Source organism: Emydura macquarii, unplaced genomic scaffold, assembly GCF_026122565.2.
Source record: "Emydura macquarii macquarii isolate MOO-44397 ecotype Brisbane River unplaced genomic scaffold, CSIRO-AGI_Emac_v2 contig_629, whole genome shotgun sequence".
Lineage (NCBI taxonomy): Eukaryota > Metazoa > Chordata > Testudines > Chelidae > Emydura > Emydura macquarii.
The window spans coordinates 2,663,585-2,681,435 of record NW_027130766.1 but is presented as its reverse complement, the minus strand read 5'-3'; the positions used below and the strand labels follow the sequence as shown (position 1 = coordinate 2,681,435).

The window sequence follows — 17,851 nt, the reverse complement described above, 5'->3', positions numbered from 1 at the left end:
CATGATTTCCCTGCCCAGTCCATCTCACCGGCAGGAAATTTCTCCTAAAGCACCCTAATTTTTTTCAAATAGAAACAGATTACACATCAACCTTCCTTCATCCCATCCCCGCTCATCACAGAATCCTAGAAGATGAGGGTTGGGAGAGACCTCAAGAAGTATCTAGTCCCCCCCATGCTCGAAGCAGGACCATTCTCCCAGCTAGCCTTATTTGTCTCATGCCCCACTTCCTTGGGCTTTACATCCTTTCAGTATTTGTGGACTCTCATATTCCCCTACCTGACTGTGGCTTAGCCAAGCAGGACGCTTTCCGCTCTTTCCATTTTTCTCCTCAATCCATCCCTCCAGCCCCCCCGACGGTTTTAGTTTCTCTTCTCTGGTCTCCAACCTAGTTGCCAGCCAATTTCTTATGAGAACAAGGAGCCCAGAAATGAACACAGTACTGAAGAGGCATTTGCCCCCAGAGCTTTATAAAGAAGGACTAACTCTTTCCTGTCTCTGCACCCGCAGCCCAAAATGCACAGGCCTCCTTTGAGACACTGAGAACTCCTGTCTGATTTATTATCCACTCTCACCCCCAGGGGCCTGGTGGCCCGAAAAACAAAACAAGGGCGGCATTGCCCTACCCCAAGCCCCAGTGAAGTCAGTGGGAAAGCTTCCATCGACATCAATGAGAGCAGAGGGAGGCCAGTGCTGATGGCTTAGGAAAATCCCACCTTACGTGGGGAGATTTTCAAAGATGCTCAGCCCCTGGAGTGCATGTTGGGTATGGAGCTCTTCGGAAAGTCTAGATTCAGGTGTCACGCTGGGGGCTGAAGAGCAAATCTGGCCATCATTTAGGGGCCTAAATGGGAACGGGGCTCTTCGGAAAATCCAGCTCTCTTTGTGGGTGCTGAGCAGTTGAAAATCTGTCTCTGAGCTATTAAAAATGTCGGCCCGAGATCTTTCTTAGCTTCACTGCTCTCCTGCGCTCCATCTCCCGTTGCATAACTGTAAGATGAATTCTTTTCTCCCTGCTGTATTCACTTTGCATGTTCTTTCTGAATTCAGTCTCACGCACTCCCATTTCTAACCTTTCTAGGTCTCCCTGGATTATTTCCCTGTCCTCTTGGCATGTCTTTCTACAGCTGCTTGGAAACTTTTTTTGTTTGGATCAGAAAATGCCGATTTGCTAAAACCAAAAAACTTGCTGCAGAAATGTGTCAGCTTCGAGGAGATTTTGGTCAGGAATTTTTCTCCAGTCCAGGATGGCATTTGTGGTCAGATAAAGAGAGACGCGCACCAGTGGTCAGGGCACTCACCTGGCATGTGGGGGACCTAGTGTCAAGGGCCTGCTCCCAATCAGCTGCCAGCTGAGTGCTCAAACCACTGGGCTATTGGCAATGCTCTCTCGTGTTTTTCCATGACAAGTTTGACAGATCACAGTTTTGTTCCAGTGCAGAATGAAACCAATTTCAAAACCTCAACGTTTTTCACCCAGCCCTCGTGCGCAATGCCTCAGCATCCTCTGCAAAGGTCAGTAACACGCTGTGGCCAGGGCGATGAGGTTTCCAGATTAAATACTTCTGACTTGGGCCCCGCTCAGCCTCAGAACGTGACGATGATATGTATTATATCTACCGTATTCACTAGTCTAAACTGACCCCTGCACCTTTGGGAGCAGTGGAACAGGAGTCAGGAAAGAGCCTGGAAGGGTTAGGAAATGGCAGATTTACAGTGCAGACAGATGCCGGTTCACTCAGAGACTTGCACACACAGGCCCAGATCCTCAAAGCTATTTGGGCACCTAACGCCCACTGATTTCAATGATTTCAGCTCCCAGTGGTTTCAGTGGTAGTTAGGTACCTAAATACGTTTCAGGATCTGGGCTGCAGAGACACAGACAGATCTATCCGCTAAAGGCAAAGACACATTCGGAAATCCCTGCCCATGGAAACAGACGGGGAGCCAGTTTACCCTCTGGGAGACACCCCCCTCTGCTCTGCTCCTTTAGGGAAAAGGCAACACAGGGTGAAAAACTCCCCCAAGGACCATCCGAGCTGGTGAGAAGAGGGTCCCTCTGCTGGGGGAGCTCTGCACCACCTCCCCATTGGTAGCAAGCGTCCACTTGTGCTTTTCCCCTACCTGAGTTTGCCCTCCTCTCACTGAATTTTCTCTGGAACTCAGACCTCGTGACCTCAAAGTTGTCCAAGGAGGAGACCCTGCGGAGGCTGTGGAAGCTGCCCCCAGGGCGGGGCCGGACCACGCCCCAAGCCGCGAAGGACCCCCGGGGGCCCAGGAAGGGAGGCTCTCGTTTCGGGGATGAGTGATGCACGGTGGAGACGGCCTCCAGGCTTTGCTTCCTCTCCTTTTCCAGGAGGGACTCGGTCTCTGACTGGACACAGTTCTCCTGGGGAGGCGTCTTCAAGTCCCTCAGAATGAGGGAGTCGCCCCTGGGCTTTAAGACAGCCAGTAGAAAGCATTTCATTAGGAGGAGTCGTCCTTGAATGCTGAGCCGGAAAGGGAGGAGGGCAAGGGAGGAGGAAGGACAGAGGGTTGGATGGCACTGCCGTCTCCTGGGTCAAAATCCAGCTGGGACCAGAACTGAGCATGCCTTGTTACATGGCTATGGAATCCCACCAGCTGCAGGAGCCTGGAAGCCCTGACTCCATGTACTACCACCAAAGTCCTGTGCCATTAAGCCTGGGGTAGCTCGCCGGGGATTGCTGAGCCCCTAGCAGATAGGAAGTAGGCCAGGGCAGGAGGAAAAGAGGAAACCCCAGAGGTGGATTTACTATAGCACACGTGGCATCAGGTGGCTCCTATTCACGGTGTTTCTAGGACCTCATGCATGGAAGTGACAAGCTAAACACGCCCTTTCCTCTCCCCACTGCCTGCTGAGGGAGTTTAAAGCACCAAGGGCAGATCAATATACTAGGTCCTTCACCTGTGGTTAACAGCTGCTGCCTCATCCACACCAGAGAGCAAGATCAGGCCACCAGGGAAGCTGCTGGACTTGCCAGTTCCATTACTCACAGGCTTTCCCATCCCACCATCTCCCTCAGTGCCCGTTAAGCTCAGTTTTTTGGAGACTGAGGAGAGGTCTCCTGACTGAAGGGCTGCCTGTCACTACGAGCCTGAAAAGCAACCGACCCGTCGCACAGATCACACACACCGCGTGAAATCTCAGTGCCCCAAGAGCGTCACATTTCTGCATACGTGCCCAACTGAGACCAGGCACCAAGGCGTTAAGGAGTGTCCCACGGTCAGCCAGGGTAAAAAGCCCAAACAGTGCAGGTTTTGGCTACCAGAAATATGGTGCCGTCCGTGACTCTTCTCAGGGAAATCCTCCCTACCCCACCTCACCCTAAAACACCCTGACAAAGTACAGGCACGAGCTCAACTCTGCCCTGTCCCAAGAGATGCTACACAGGACCCGCCAGGTCCGCCTCCAGGCTGCTGGCCTCTGTCTATCACCACCCTGTCCTTCAAAAACCCTCACTCACCTTCTGCTGGAGCTGCTCTTTTATTCTGAGGCTCAGAGCCTTTTCTGGCTAAGCAATAGGATTTATGGAGATCTGAATTTTATTACCTCCATCTCTTCTGCTGCTGGCCCCTTTGCACCGGCTAGGCAGCTACCACTCAGGTCAGACTCCACTGGAGTCAGCTTTGTCCCTAGAGCCCTTGGCAAAGCTCCAGGTGTTTGCTATGTGGACATATTTAGAGTCTTTGTCAGCCCAGCAGATGCCGTCTACCTGTATGTACCTAGCACCTTTGTCAGCCCAGCAGGTGCCTTTTTACCCAAACATATCTACATCAGGCAACAAAGCAGCTGTATTCTATCTTGTCATACCAAGTACCTTTGACAACACACCACCACCACTTGGACATACCTAGAACACTCAAAAGCACTTACAGCAAGTGCCTTGTACCTGGATGTACCTAGAACATTTGGCAGCACAGCAGGTGCCTTCTACCTAGACGTACCTAGAACGTTTGGCAGCACAGCAGGTGCCTTCTACCTAGACGTACCTAGAACGTTTGGCAGCACAGCAGGTGCCTTCTACCTAGACGTACCTAGAACGTTTGGCAGCACAGCAGGTGCCTTCTACTTGGACATACCCGGAACATTTGCAGTGGTCAAGAGGGTAGTGAGAACAGCAACCTTTAAAAAAGTTCCCATACTAAGAGGCCAAGAACCTTTTCCCTATCCCGTCAAGTTTATGCAGCTATAACTGTTGTCAGCCCTAATGCATTAGGGACAGTGTAATTTTTGCTGGCACAATAATGGGGAAGGGACGGATGAGATCACTCATTAGAATGAGTTTGAAACCGAGGGCTTATGATAATGCATGGTGGTGAGACAAGGATTGGAAGGAAAATCTTAAGAAATGTGTAACTTCAAGGAATATTTGCACCAGATTTCTAGAGTTTTGATTTATACCAGACGCATGCAACTCCCAGTGCTACCTCCTCAAACCAGCGCTACATCTTTTCTGAGGGGCAGCATCTTTGTGCAGTTTTTCCAGGCTCTCTTCCTACCCAAGTGGTTCTAGAATCTGTTAGGCCTTCCTTTGGTGAATCATTAACAAACTAGCCTCTAAGCCTAATCCAAATCCCCTAGGGTTTCAAAGCCATTCCTTACAGCTGCACCATCTCGGTTGCCACCTGAGAGCCGTGGTATGATGGCATGTGTGCGCATGCACCCGTGTGGTGGTGGTATGTGTACATGTACCACTTCCTTCTCCTGGCTGAAAACAGAGCTGTTCAACTGTTCATCATAGACCATGTACTGCTAGCAGCTAATGGAGATTCTCCTTTAGTTCTAGTGCAAAGGGCGGGAGCTCTTAAAGCAGGCGGTTCTAGGATCTGTCCCCACTGGATGTTCCAAGAAACAAAGGCAACAACCACAAAGTCCCTACCAAGCCACAGCTGTGGCTCAGTGTTTAACCACTAAGCCCAGACACTGCACCAGCCACAGCAGCTACTGAAGGGAGCAGGGTGGGGAGAGCCAAGGAAGAGCGCTGGGTCCTGACCTAATGGATTGGCTTATATCATACAAAGTCTATGGTTACCTTTCCATAGTCAATGGCTACTCCATCAAACTCACTGGTGGGCAGAGATTTCCGCTGGATTTTGAGTCGCCGCAGGGACGGGAGACTAAACTTCAACCTCTTACCTTGACCTTGTTAAAAAGAAAAACACAAACAAAACACAAGAGACACAGATGTAACCTAGCTGCACGGGAAGCCAGGGGCTCGGAGAGAGATGGGTGGGGTGCAGGGGGACGGGGCCAGGGACACAGCCGAGCTGCGCTCAGCCGGGGAGAGGTTGGCTGGGTAGGATGGCTGTCTATGGACTCCACTGTCAGTTCTAGCGTCTGGCTGGCAGGGGCAGAATCGACAGGCAGTGAGGCTGGGTCGTCCCAGTGCCTATGGCCCATTGATGGTAACATTAGGTCTCTACCAGTCCAGGACTGCCTGTATCCCAGCCCCCTGGCTACCTGGGCCCAGCCTTAACCCAACCCCTGCACTGTGCCAATGTCTGTACGTTCGCAACGCGGCTCACGTGCCAGCCGGGATTCCACAGTGACATCAAAGTATCCCAGTGCAGCACAAAACCACATGGAGAATTTCACCGGTGACCGGACCCAGATCTCTGAGCACCGGCTCCTTCTCACCTCCACGTTCCGTTTATCAGCCCCAATGCCTCTCCTTAGCGGGATGGGCAGTAAATTCACATCAGGTCACCCTGCCTCCTGCCTGCAATGCCACTGCTGGTGCAATCAGGCTTCACTAGCTCACGGGTCCTTCTTCCAGTCCCTGACAGTTAGAGGAAAATCCTGGCGTGGATTCCCCCCCACAAGGAAATGGTATCACTTGCCCCCATTAATGTGTTATGGGTTTGACTGCAGTGTCTGGCCCAAGATGGGAAAGATACAGCTGAGATTTCCAAAGCCATCTAAGGGATTAGGACAGAATGGGAGTTGGGCGTCTAAATTTCCTGGTGGGGGCGGGGTTTGGAAATCGGCCTCTAAAGATACCACACACAAAACCGACATTAGAAGAGCATCGTTCAGGTTGCAAAGCCAAGCACTCCAAAACTAGGAACTGCGAGAACAGAGGCTGCCCCGGGGCCACGCCTGCACTACCTGCTGTTAATGCCCAGGCGAGGAGGAGGAGGAAGCTGCCCGATCTGAGTGCAGAGGGGACAAAAGCCATAACCGGGAGAAGAGCAGGGGAAGTAGATTGGGACAAAGGATGTGGGAAGGGGGGGGAGGATTGGGACTGGAGGCTGGTGGTGGAGGGGAGAGGGAAACTGCGGCTGGTTGGGCAAAGAGACTGGGCCATAGACCTGGGGGGGGGGGGGGGGGGGACACAGACACAGATTGGAAGAGCTCAGGGAGGGTGACTGAGATTGGGAGCAAAAAGGGCTGGGGAATGTGGACTGGGGGAGAAGGTGAGTAGAGGCCAGTGGGGAAAGAGAGAAATAACTCCGATGAGGAGCAGGGAGTGGGAAATGGGACTGGCGCAGCCAGGAGACTGGGTCTGGCAGCAGGAGGGCAAGATAAGAAAAGGGGAAATGGGCCTGGGAATCTGAAGCGGGAGATGGGGCTGGGATAAGGATCCCAGCGCGGGGAAGAGACAGGAACCCAAGAATGCCGAGTCTCACCCTTGCTCTGCTATCAGCAAATATCTGTGATCCCCACTGGCAGTGTCCCATCCTCCTCTAGCACTGGCCTACACAAAGGATGACAACCTACTACTGCTATTAGTTACTCCCTAAACTCATGCGACAGAGGTCTGTGCAGTGACTCTAGAGATTCCAACACCGCAGATGACCCACATGGGTGCCAATATGATGCCGCATAATAGAATTTCTGGTTTTTTCAGTTTGCTCTTTTAAAAACCAAGGACATTACACACAAAATTATGTCAAAAGAGCTTTGTTATGTTTGCAAAACCCTCAAAAGTTAAGAAATGCCAGAGTTAAGGTTGCCTGTGTATCCTTAATTCAGCCCCCTCTTTTAGGCTTAACAGAAGCAATCAAACCCCTTTATGTAGTAAAAACGGCTGCACACAATGGGGTCTACCACCCAAGGACTAGGCTGCATGACAAGCCAGAGCTAAATCAGGTAGATTAACAGGGGCTTCCCTGGTTGCAAACACAGTGGCTTTAGGATATCAGTTGCCGGCTGTGCATGAGAGAGACCGAGCCAGCATGAGCAGCTGTGAGCATGACCCTGAAAGGAAGCAGCGAGACAGAGCTTCTTGGGCACAGAGCCTGCTGGAATGGCAGACATGGGAATTTCTGAGCAAGGAAACTGCACATTTGTTTCCACTGTGTTCAGGGGATCAGGACTTTGCGAGCATTTCTTTGCAAATAGACAAGTTTACCCCAAGAATACACGTGACTCATCTCATATTTTTTCATCCAAATGTAAACAATCGTGCAAGGCCCTGAATTTCGGCTAACTGCTCAGGCCAAAAGGGATTAAAAATCCTGTGCTAACCAAACCGTGTTAGCTGACCTGGACTCATCATTGACCAGCCAAGCTCTTGTTACGGTAGCAAAGCAGTTTCAGTTATAACCGCGTCCCCACCCTGCACTGTAACGGGCCGATACACTCATTTTTAGGCACCAAACTTTCCAGGCTTGGTCAGAGCAGAAAGGGTAAATTTGTAATGGAAACTTGGAGGAGAATCTGATTGGTCAAAATCTGAACAATGAGAAGACACACAAAACAAAAAACTTTTCCATCTGTGAAAAATAAGATTTCCCTACACCACACGCAATTCAGCCCCAGAAGGATTCTGAATCTTGCATTGCAGAGAACGATCATGCCGGAGAATATTTGCCATCCGGTCGGTGATAGTCAGATGAGACTGAAAAATCACTTCTGAGTACGTGCCTCTTGAACTCAGCGTCATCTGTCGTATGCCCAGGTTGGACAATGGCATTGTGATGACCTACAAAGCTCGTGGCTTCACTGCTCCAGCTGAGACATGTCGATACTGTCGGGTGACAATGGTAAAGAATCTTGCAATGAGTCGCTTTCTTCCAACACTAAGCAAGGAACTTTACTGGAATCAGGGAAACAGGGAAGTGCTCTCGCAACTTCACTGGAAAGCTTCTGTCTAGCAGCTTCCCCTGCCCCCTCTTGCCTGGCTCCAGCCACCTGTCTAAAGAAAGCGCGCACGTATCCCTCTCTAAAACACTGCACACATCAAAAATATTAAGGAGACACTGGGCTGGATTTTCCACAGTCCTGCATGGGGTGTTGCAATTTACACCAGTGACAAGTGTGTGTAAATGGTTCCCCTCTGGCCTGGATAGTATTGTACACTGGGGTAAATAGCTATCCAAGGTGCAGGGTGGTGGAGAAGTGGGCCCTCAAACGACAGCATCTGGGCTTTCCCAGCACGTCCTGGTCTAAATCCCCTTCGTTATGGGACGACTGGCTCCTGGTGTGAGCGGTTGCACCCCCAAGGGCCCCGATAGAGTGGCTCCTACTCCCATCAGCAGGAATCCTGGCTCATTGTCACGGGCTCACACTGGGACCTGCAGAGAGAAGAGCCCGTTTCATCTGGCTCCTGGCTAGTTGCTGTAACTCTGCACACAGGCACAGCTGTCGTCCCTGCTCCCTGCCGCTCACATGCCAAAGGCCAAGAGCAGAAAAAGTCTCCTAAGAAACAACAAGCACAGCATGTTTTACGTAGGCAACCCTGGCCCTGCCCCAGATGCTTTGGCTGGATCTATCCTGCCTGCCCCATAAACATCGGCAGTGCAGTGGGCACAAGCTTCCAGTTGCCTGGTTTTGTTTTTTAAACTCCAAATTGCTACAGTGACCTGGAGCCTGAGGCATTCATTATAGGCCAGGGCTCACTGCAACCACTCCCTGAAATGCAGCCACCTCTGGGGTGGAACACAGCACACAGCAACCTCAGCCAACCTCTTGGGGCAGGAAATGAAAAGGAACCTCACCTCCCAGAGAGGCTAGTGGAGAAAATGCAATTACCCAGGCATGTGTGGAACGCACCATGGGATCTTGAACAACCACAAGAGGCCAGTGTGTTTCTTGGCTGAAAAAACAGCACCTTGGTGGCACCTAACTCCCTGCTGGGAGCGTTTGTTCAGCACTGGCTCAGAGGGCAGGAATGTAAGCAGCCCCATGGCACTCCTGGGGCATCTCCCATCCTAGCACTGAACGTGTTTAGTCGGTGAGACACGCGTGATCACAGTGCAAGGTGGCAGGGGGGCACTAGAAAGAGAGACAGACCATTTATACGGGGGAAGGGGGAAGATACATGCACAACACGTTGGGCTGCCAATCTCTTAGGAGACTAACATGCTCTGAGCGACCAATCCCCGATCTCGGCCTTCCAAAGAGCAGCTGTGGCCCGTGACCTTTGGAGCGCACGGCTGTGCCAGGCAGAGCAGCGTTGAGTGGCTAGCCAGGAGCCAGCCTAAAGGAGTGGGTGACGTGTCCATGGGGTCGCACCCTGGGGGTCCAAGGGCAACGGGGCTAACCTACAAGCTGGTGGAAGCAAGAGCATCTCCACTGATGCGAGCACAGCCTGGAGGGAGGCTGCAGGACGCAGGCAGACCCTGTGGTGCTCTCTGGCTCCCTTGCTCCCAGACGAGCACAGATTGTGCCAATGCACAGGCTCTTCCTAAAGCAGACTTGCAAGCAGCACTCACAGAAGGGCCAGCTGGCTACGTTACACGGTCCCCTCTGAATCACAGGATCTTCCCTGGATCACGCTTGTTTCAGACAAAACCGTTTCTCGCTCACACCTTGTCAGGAGGTGTTTTAGAGACTCACGGAAGCTGACCCCATGGAGATCAAAATGAATCCAGAACCCTGCTCACCACATGCTAGCACACGGGTCCACCCGGATTCCACACGCCAACAACAACCCAGCAAACACGCCTGCAGAATGGGCTGGATGTTGAACACACACAGCAAGGACACGAGATATAGTGAAACGCCTCAAACCATATTTAAAGGGAAGAAACACGCCTCCGGGTCCCGGGGAACTGGATCAGCTCTGCTGGATTTTACATATATATTCTCTACAAGGGGTGATAGAATTCAGAGAGATGGACAATCCACTGGCTGGAAAACATTTTAGGCTAGAGAGAAGACGGAAACTGCTTTGGAAACCTGGGTTCTGTTCCTGGCACTGCCAGTGGCTGGCTGTGTAACCTTTGGCAAGTCACTTCATCTCTCTGGGCCTCTGCTGACCTTCCTACTCTTTGTCTAGCTTATCTACTTAGGCAGCGAGCTCTTTGGCACAAGTGCTATTCTTTTGTATCTGCTAAGAGCTGCTGTAAGACAGGTAATAAGAATCAAATATTAATCAGCCACAGAATTCAGTCCCCTGGGGCCTGGCTCCCAGAGAACTTCACCTCCCACCACGCCCCAGAGGTTGGGAGAAGGACGACTGCCACCACAGCGTGAAGTGCAATCCCTGCATCTCAAAGCCTGGACTCTTGCGGCTAGACGCCCAGCCCCAGCGTGGAAGCGATGGGGGTGCAGGGTCACGTGCTGGGACCCGTGAAACAACGTCAGATCCCACACGTCAGCACCCAGCAGTACTGGCAATCAGAGGGCAAGGAAAGGACATTAGCCACAGCTGCTCCAGCCAAGCAAGGGGTGAAGTGGGGAACAGGACTCCGCCTTTCAAATCTCTCTTGCCCCCAACATTGAGGTCTCAACTCAGCATGCTGCTGTGAGGTCCTGAGCACCCCGAGCGCTCAGTGACAGAACAGACTGCCCTTCTTGATCAAATAGCACCCCAGCTGACGGACAGCAGCAAACTCCCTTTCCCCAGCTCCCCGCTGTGCCATGCTGCAGGACATGGGGAAGGGGATCCTTCCTGACCCCTCAGGAGATCAGCTGATATTCTGAAGCATGAGATCTGCTCCTCCTCTGACCGCATCAAGACTAGTGTCATTACAGGTCATTGACAGTAACGTCTCCTGAGACCGACCCCTCGGCATTGCTGATGCTGGCACTCCAGGTGCCTCCTTCCAAACCAACAGACAACATTCAACCCGAGAGACGACGGCCCGGCAAGTTGGTGTGGGGTGGGGGTGGGCACTGGCTCGGCTGTGGTGGGGAACCCTGACCTTCACAGGACCTCCCGCCACGCTTCCGCGCTACGTGGACGCACACAAGCCGGAAGCAGGCTCCGCACGAGGGGGTTGCAAAGGGCAAGGACGGGGCAGGCCGCAGATGTGCAAATTGGCGGGGCAGGAGGCTGTCTCCAGGCAGGGTGCTGGAAGGCACAGACTGAGACAGGGCCTGGGTACCAGGCAATCCATGGAGGGTAAGGAGGTGGAGGTGGGGGTGGGGAGAGGCTGGTGGCACCGGTGAAGCACAGATGCTGTACTTGGCACATACTCTGGGTAGAGCGTATATAGGGCCCAGGTGTCGGTGGAGTACGTACAGAGGCAGAGGTGAGGTGTCCATCTAGGAAAACACAGTTATGAGCACGGCATGGGCAAGTCCTACAGAAATATAGCAGAGGGGGAGCGGCTGCGTGCGAGGCGTAAGGCGCTGTTATAGATGTGGGTGCTGTATGGGCAGAGGCCCTGGCTGGGGAGCAGGGGTGTAGAGTAGGGGGGGTATAGGAGGGGTCTGGACATGCTAGCAGTACCGGCACAGGTGGGTGATGTGGGACGGGTGGGCATGGACGAGCGATCAGGGAGATTTGAGTTGCAGGCACGCTGCGGTACAGGTACCACGGGGGGGAAGTACATTCGACCCAAGGGGAGTCGAGGCGATAGGACACGTCGGGGTGGGATGCAAGCCTGTTTGTGCGCGGGCAGGGGCGGAGGCAAGGGGGCAGTGAGGTCCTAGGGGAGAGCTTCCCCCAGACGATGGGTTTTGCACAGGATCCTCAGGACTCAGCTTCCTCTCTGCCAGGGAGACGGGGCTTCCTTCTCTTGCTGCGTCACCGCAGGGGATTCGCCCTCCACACACGGCGGCAGCAGAGTCTTCGAGATCTTCACCACCTCTTGGCCACGAGCTCAGGGCCCCGAACCAATCAGCCCCACGGCGCAGGCGCCTCTGAGTTCCAGAGAAAATCCCAGGGTCGGCTTCACCACAGCAGAACCACCACAATCCCCCCCCTCGCCGCCTGCCCCCCATCCCCGCCGGGGGACCCTGGGTATTGCATCACTCACCTTGGCGCCAGCCCTGGGACAGCCGCTGGTGGAGACTCCGGCTGGCGCTCTTCGCGATGAGCTCCGCCAGGTCCTCGAAGTTCAGGATGAACATGATGACGGCTGCTTCCTCGTTCTTCACCGGGACCACGTCCACCAGGCACCGCAGGCACGACGCTGCCGTGGGAAAGTGAGCAGGGATTAGATCAGAGCCGCGGGAGAGGGGGTGAGAGCATCCGTCACCACTGCAAACCCCCGAGACATGGATACAGCTCATGCCCCAAAACTTGGGACTCCCAGGGAGGAGAGAGAACCAGGCGGGAACCCGCACTGGCTATTTACAGAGTCACCCCACGCTACGGCTGGGCATTCCCACTCGACAGCTAAGCCGAGCTCTGAAATATTCCCAGATAGGCTGGGGGTGCGGCGCCTGCCTGGGGCTGTGACGAGCCAAACCCACCTCCCCGCAGGCTGCTGCAGGTGTCAGCCTGCCGCTCACCTACGGCTCCTCCTAGCCATGGGCCTTGGAGCAGATTCTTGCTGCAGGACGGAAGTCTGCACCTGCCCCGGGAGGCATTAGCCATTGGTTGTGACCGTCTCACTCGAGGGCCGGAAGGGCAGCAGATTCGCTGCGGGTACAGAGGAGTGGCTGGGTCAGATAAATGACAGGGCAGGGGGGGCTCTGCCAGGGGCATTGGCCAGTGCAACAGATGTGATTGTGACGGCCACCATCTCGGCCGACGCTGGGGCAGGTACCCGGGGCTGCCAGAGCTACACCACCATGCCTCCCTGGCTGTGGTCTAACAGCCTCAGACCCGCAGTGGATCGGACATGGAGGGGGAGCACCAACAACGCACAGTCCCCTGGGGGGGGGGGGGGGGCATCTGCTCCCCTGGAGGCTGATTTCCTTTGGTAACACGGTCCCTTCCCTCCTGCTCCGAGAACAGGGCGGGAGCGGCTGCCATGCGGCACTCGCTGGGCGAGCCCATCTCCCCTGGGGCGGTGGAGTCGCTTTTAATCCCGGAGGTTTGCTCCTTTGTGCAATTAAAGCTGCCCGGATGGGAACAGGCGGGAGCGAGGCGGGACCGCCGCCAAGGAGACCTGCTCTCCCACAGAGCCAGCCCTGCTCCGCCAGACGGCTGCTGGGAACAACAGAGCCCAAGCCAACGGGAGGCCAACCCAGCTGGGCGCGAACGGTCAGGGGACGTGAATGCAGGACACAGGGTGATGCACTAGGGGGCAGCACATGGTTAATTATAGATCATCTGCCACGCCTAGCTTCCTCCCACCCCTGTATCCCATACCCTCCCCTCTTGCCACCTGTTACTTCCCAGGAACCCCCCCACAGCCCCACCGCCTCTTCTGCTGCCCCTCACTGTCCTGCAGCCAACGAGAACTGGAAATCGAGATCATCTTAGACCAAGCGCCTTCTTCTCCGGCCAGGCCTTCCCCGCTCCGGCCTCTGCAGCGGTCTCCAGTTCCCCCAGTCCAGAGCCCCTCGACCCACCCACGGCTGGCACGGCTCATAAGGTGCTAGGCACCTGATGGTTATTGCTGGAGGCCACGCAGAGATAAGCAGCTATTTTCCTAGCCCAGGAACAACGCTGACGTCCAACGGGAGCCGAGGGAACTGCTCACCCCCTTGGTGGGCCAAGGGACGGCACCTGCTCCAGCTGGGCCGGAGGAAGGGGACTGGTGAGAGGTAACTAGACCAGGACAGACTTAGTTCTGCCTCAGTACAACAGCCACCCCAGCGCTCCAGCTATGCGCAAACCCAGCCGCTGATTTTTCAAGACACGCTGCAACAGGCAGGATGAGCCACCAGGACAGGGCGAGCTGGGCTGAGACGTGCTGGAGAAATGAAAGCGACAGGCATTTCTACAAGCATCAAATCTCCTGTGGGATCCCACAGCTCTTTACAGACCAGGTACGCTTCACCCCCTATCAAGATGCAGCCACCTCTAGGGTGGAATGTGGCAGTTATTTAACAGCATGCAGCAATGCCCCCTGACAATTTAGGGTGAAGTCAGGGATGAGAAAGAAAAAAAAGATTTTGAGGAAAGGCCTCTGTGTTCTTGCTGATCTGATGAGGGCAGCCTGCTGATATACGGAGCAGGGCCATCTGATGACTTACACAGATTTGGTCTTCTCTCTGTGCCACAGTTCTGTCCCTCCAGCTCTCTCTAATGGGTATTTATAAGCCAGTTAGCCTGACATAGATCCTGGGCAAAATAATGCCATGGCTGATATGGCCCTTTATCAATAAAGAGCTAAAAGGACAGGAAATTAATTCATGGCAATCAACATGGTTTCATGGACAACGGGCCTTACCAAACAAATCTGGCATTGTGCTACGATGAGATTACAAGTTTGGTTGATAAAAGTAACTGTTTGATTTAGTCCTGCCCGACGTTCTGCTTGAAAAATTAGCATTATACAAAATCAAAACGGCATGCATTAAATGGATTTAAAACTCACTAACTGACGGATCTGGAAATGTCATTGTACACAGGGAATCATCAGACGGGGGAGAGGGGTGTCTAGTGCGATCCTGCAGGAATCAGTTCTCAGCCTTGTGCTATTTTTATCAGTGATCTAGGACAAAAAGTTTTTCTAAAGAGCTCCAAGTGCATAGTGGGAGCTGAGCTCTTGAGTATCTGGCTCCAGCTGTCGGTGCTGAGGACTTTGGACTCAGGCTTTGAGTTCTTTTAAAAAGGCAGGCCTATGTGCAGTGACTCAGCCAATGTAGATTTTATGTATGCTGTACTTTTTTTCCCAGACCAGTTATTTATCTCCATTAGTTTTTAACTGGCAACGAAAGCATCGGTAATTAAAAATTCAGAAAGAAATATGAATTTTATATGTAATCATTTAACCTCCCGAGACACGCTGTTTGCAATCAGTGAATAACTAATTGCCATGCAATAACGTTGGCAACTCTAGGTATCAATTTAAATTAAACTGCTTCATAAAAAATAAGCTGTTTATAAGACTTGCACATCGTTTCTCTGTTAGCGGCCGGCACTTGTTCACTCCTCTCCAAGGGCTCAGTCGGGAGCGGCTTTATGTACCTGTGCAGGGCAGCAAGAGTGGTAGAAATGCCTTCCCAATGTGGGCTACTCACTTCGGTGTGTGGGGCAAGGGAGAGCCCCTGCCATGGGCCTGCTACACCCCCTCTTGTGCAGACTGGGGAGGAGTGGGCAGAGCTTGGCTCCACCCCCTTGAATTTATTAGCCCCGCAGCTGAACCAGAGCAGAAGGGGAAATAAGACAGGCCAGCTATAGACTGGCACAGCTTCCTTCCTGCCTGGAGCAAAGTGGGGGACCAAGAACCAAACAGTGATTCTCAGGCACAGTTTCTTCCCTGGTCCACTGCTGCAGCAGTGCCACGCCGTCCCTCACTCAGGGCTCATGATCTAGCGCCACGTTCAGAAGAACTGTCCTTAGTATTTATGGAACACTTTGCACTTTCACAAGTCCAAGGGTCTCAAAGCACATTGCCAGCGCCCCTGTACTGTAATAAATCCAGGGCCTCCTAAGCAGCATCAGTCTGGTCACTCCTGGCCACTGAAGAACGTCAGAACGGATGCAGGGATAGAAGGTGGATCCTTCTGCTCTGCCTGGCCTCCGGTTGTCAGCCTGTGACACGCAGCTGAGCTGCTCAGACTCCATGCAGGAGAGGGGAACGTACACATCTGCCAGTTCATTACACTGCTACGTTACAAACTGAGGCACGGGAGCCTTGATTGACTCAACAACTCAAGAGAGTCTGTGTCAGCGCCTGGCGTGAGCCACTGGATAAGAATGCAACAACTGTTCCACGGCGTCTGAGTTTAATGAGTATTTATACGCTTTTATCCTGAAGGGTTGCAAATATTTGAATCTGTAAATCAGCCGGCAGCGTTTCGACAAGTACATGGTTCCCTCTCTGTCTAACCAGGTGGGGGCTGCCTTGGCGGCATTTAATAAGCCAGGGGCTTGAGGGAGAGAAGTTTCCTTCTCCGAGGCAAGATGTACGGCTTTAATAACAATGGCATTTGACAGGCTGTATTAATCCATCACGGAGATTGGATAACGACGTCTCGGGAGAGTAGAACGCTGACGAATGGAACGCTGGAGTTAAACACCATCCGTGCAACAAGGTGACCCAGATCGGCAAGATTTCAGCGGAACATCGTTTGCCGTCTGCTATTTAGCCGAACCCCTGATCACAGATGTGAGCGCGGCCTGGAGTCGTGTCTCGTCGTTAACTCCACAGCAGCAGGCAGCCTCACGAAAAGACACTGGAAATGATTTTGGTATCACAGGATGAAGCTGCAAGTACTGGCATGCCGTGACAGAGAGACAGAGCCAGATATGAGGCGCTAAAACAGCTGCGCCCTCCAAGTATCATATCCGTGGTTAGCACCATTCTAGTCCCTTTTCTGAAATACATGCTAATCGCATGCCGAGGCCCCAGGAAGTGACATGGACACTGCTTGCCAATACCTTACATGCTAAACACCCTTGGAATAACATGCCAAGACATCCTAAAGCTGCTTCGTATATACCTGCTAAGCATCATTGGAATAACATGTAAAGACCCCATGAAACTATGTTGTGATGACACGCCACGGCATCACGAGTGCCTGTTGCTGTTTCATGGTAGGTCACTATGAAATGGCACCACAGTGACATAGCTCTCCTGCAGATTACACCTGATGCACACAAAGCAACTACAAAACTAAACTGCAATCGACTTAGTGTTAAATGTAATGTCCTGGCCAAATTCCACTGTGAATAACGACATTCGGCCTCCCTAAAAACAATTGGATGCAGCACTTTTCTTCATTTCCTGGGTGTCCTACAGCTGCCGTGTTAAACAGCTGCCATGTCCCACCCCAGAAGCAGCTGCATTTCTATTTGTGCTCTGTATGCGTGCCATCCATAAAATGCCTTGGGATCCCTTGGGATGAAAGCTGCTTTGTTAGCATAAGCTATAATTATGATGGTGACGAGAGAGGGATGCACCAACACAATGCAGGACCGCACTGGCATCTTCCATCATCATGTGCCTGGGCCAAGGTGCATTTGGGCTATGGGAAATCCCATTGGCATGCTCGCGCCAATGGGACGGCTTTCCTTCTTGGGTCACTTGGGGGTCGTCAGCTCTTTCACTTGCTAGCAGAATCTGAGAAAGTCTGCAGCAATCTCTCCCTCTACTTGAGGTAGGGAAGGTGGAGGTAGGCAATGGGTGATGTGTGAAAATGAGAGAGAGAGAAAATATACTCCTGTTCTTCCACTCCTCTTCTCTGCAGAAAGCAACACAGCCTCTCTCAGGGGCAATTAGTTTCTGTTTTGTAAGGCACAGATTTCTTATCTCCCTCATTCCGTTCTGTGATTAACAGGCGAGCAGTTCACAAGCGAGGGGGATTAGCACATCAGTAGGCACTGTGTTGTGCCGATGGTCTTCCTATCCGGATTTCATTCCTTGGCAAAGCCAGCATTCCCTTAGCCCTTCCTTTCAGCCACTGGGGGAAAGGGGAGGGAACAATCTCCTCTCTGCATACAATTTTAAAGAGCTCAGGCTGCTGTAATCAGGAGCAGATGGCCGGCATCTCAGTTTTAAAATCTGCCCTGACGTCAGTTATGCACACCCACAAAAGAATGGGAAAGCAATGGACCCAGTTAAATCCCTTTAAGGGGCAGACAGCTGGGAT

General features: G+C 52.8%; 1 protein-coding gene across 5 annotated transcripts in view; it reads right to left on the bottom strand.

The window, feature by feature from the left end:
* Window positions 1–17,851, bottom strand: part of KCNH6 (potassium voltage-gated channel subfamily H member 6) — an 83,694-nt gene that overhangs the window by 29,317 nt on the left and 36,526 nt on the right. For 4 of the 5 annotated variants that reach the window (XM_067541002.1, XM_067541007.1, XM_067541003.1 and 1 more), the window contains 3 exons: window positions 12,175–12,330; window positions 5,055–5,164; window positions 2,125–2,437 (listed from right to left, as the gene is read on the bottom strand). In XM_067541002.1, coding sequence (XP_067397103.1) covers window positions 2,125–2,437; window positions 5,055–5,164; window positions 12,175–12,330 — 579 coding nt within the window. The remainder of the gene's footprint in view (window positions 1–2,124; window positions 2,438–5,054; window positions 5,165–12,174; window positions 12,331–17,851) is intronic. The other variant, XM_067541006.1, reaches the window with a different exon arrangement.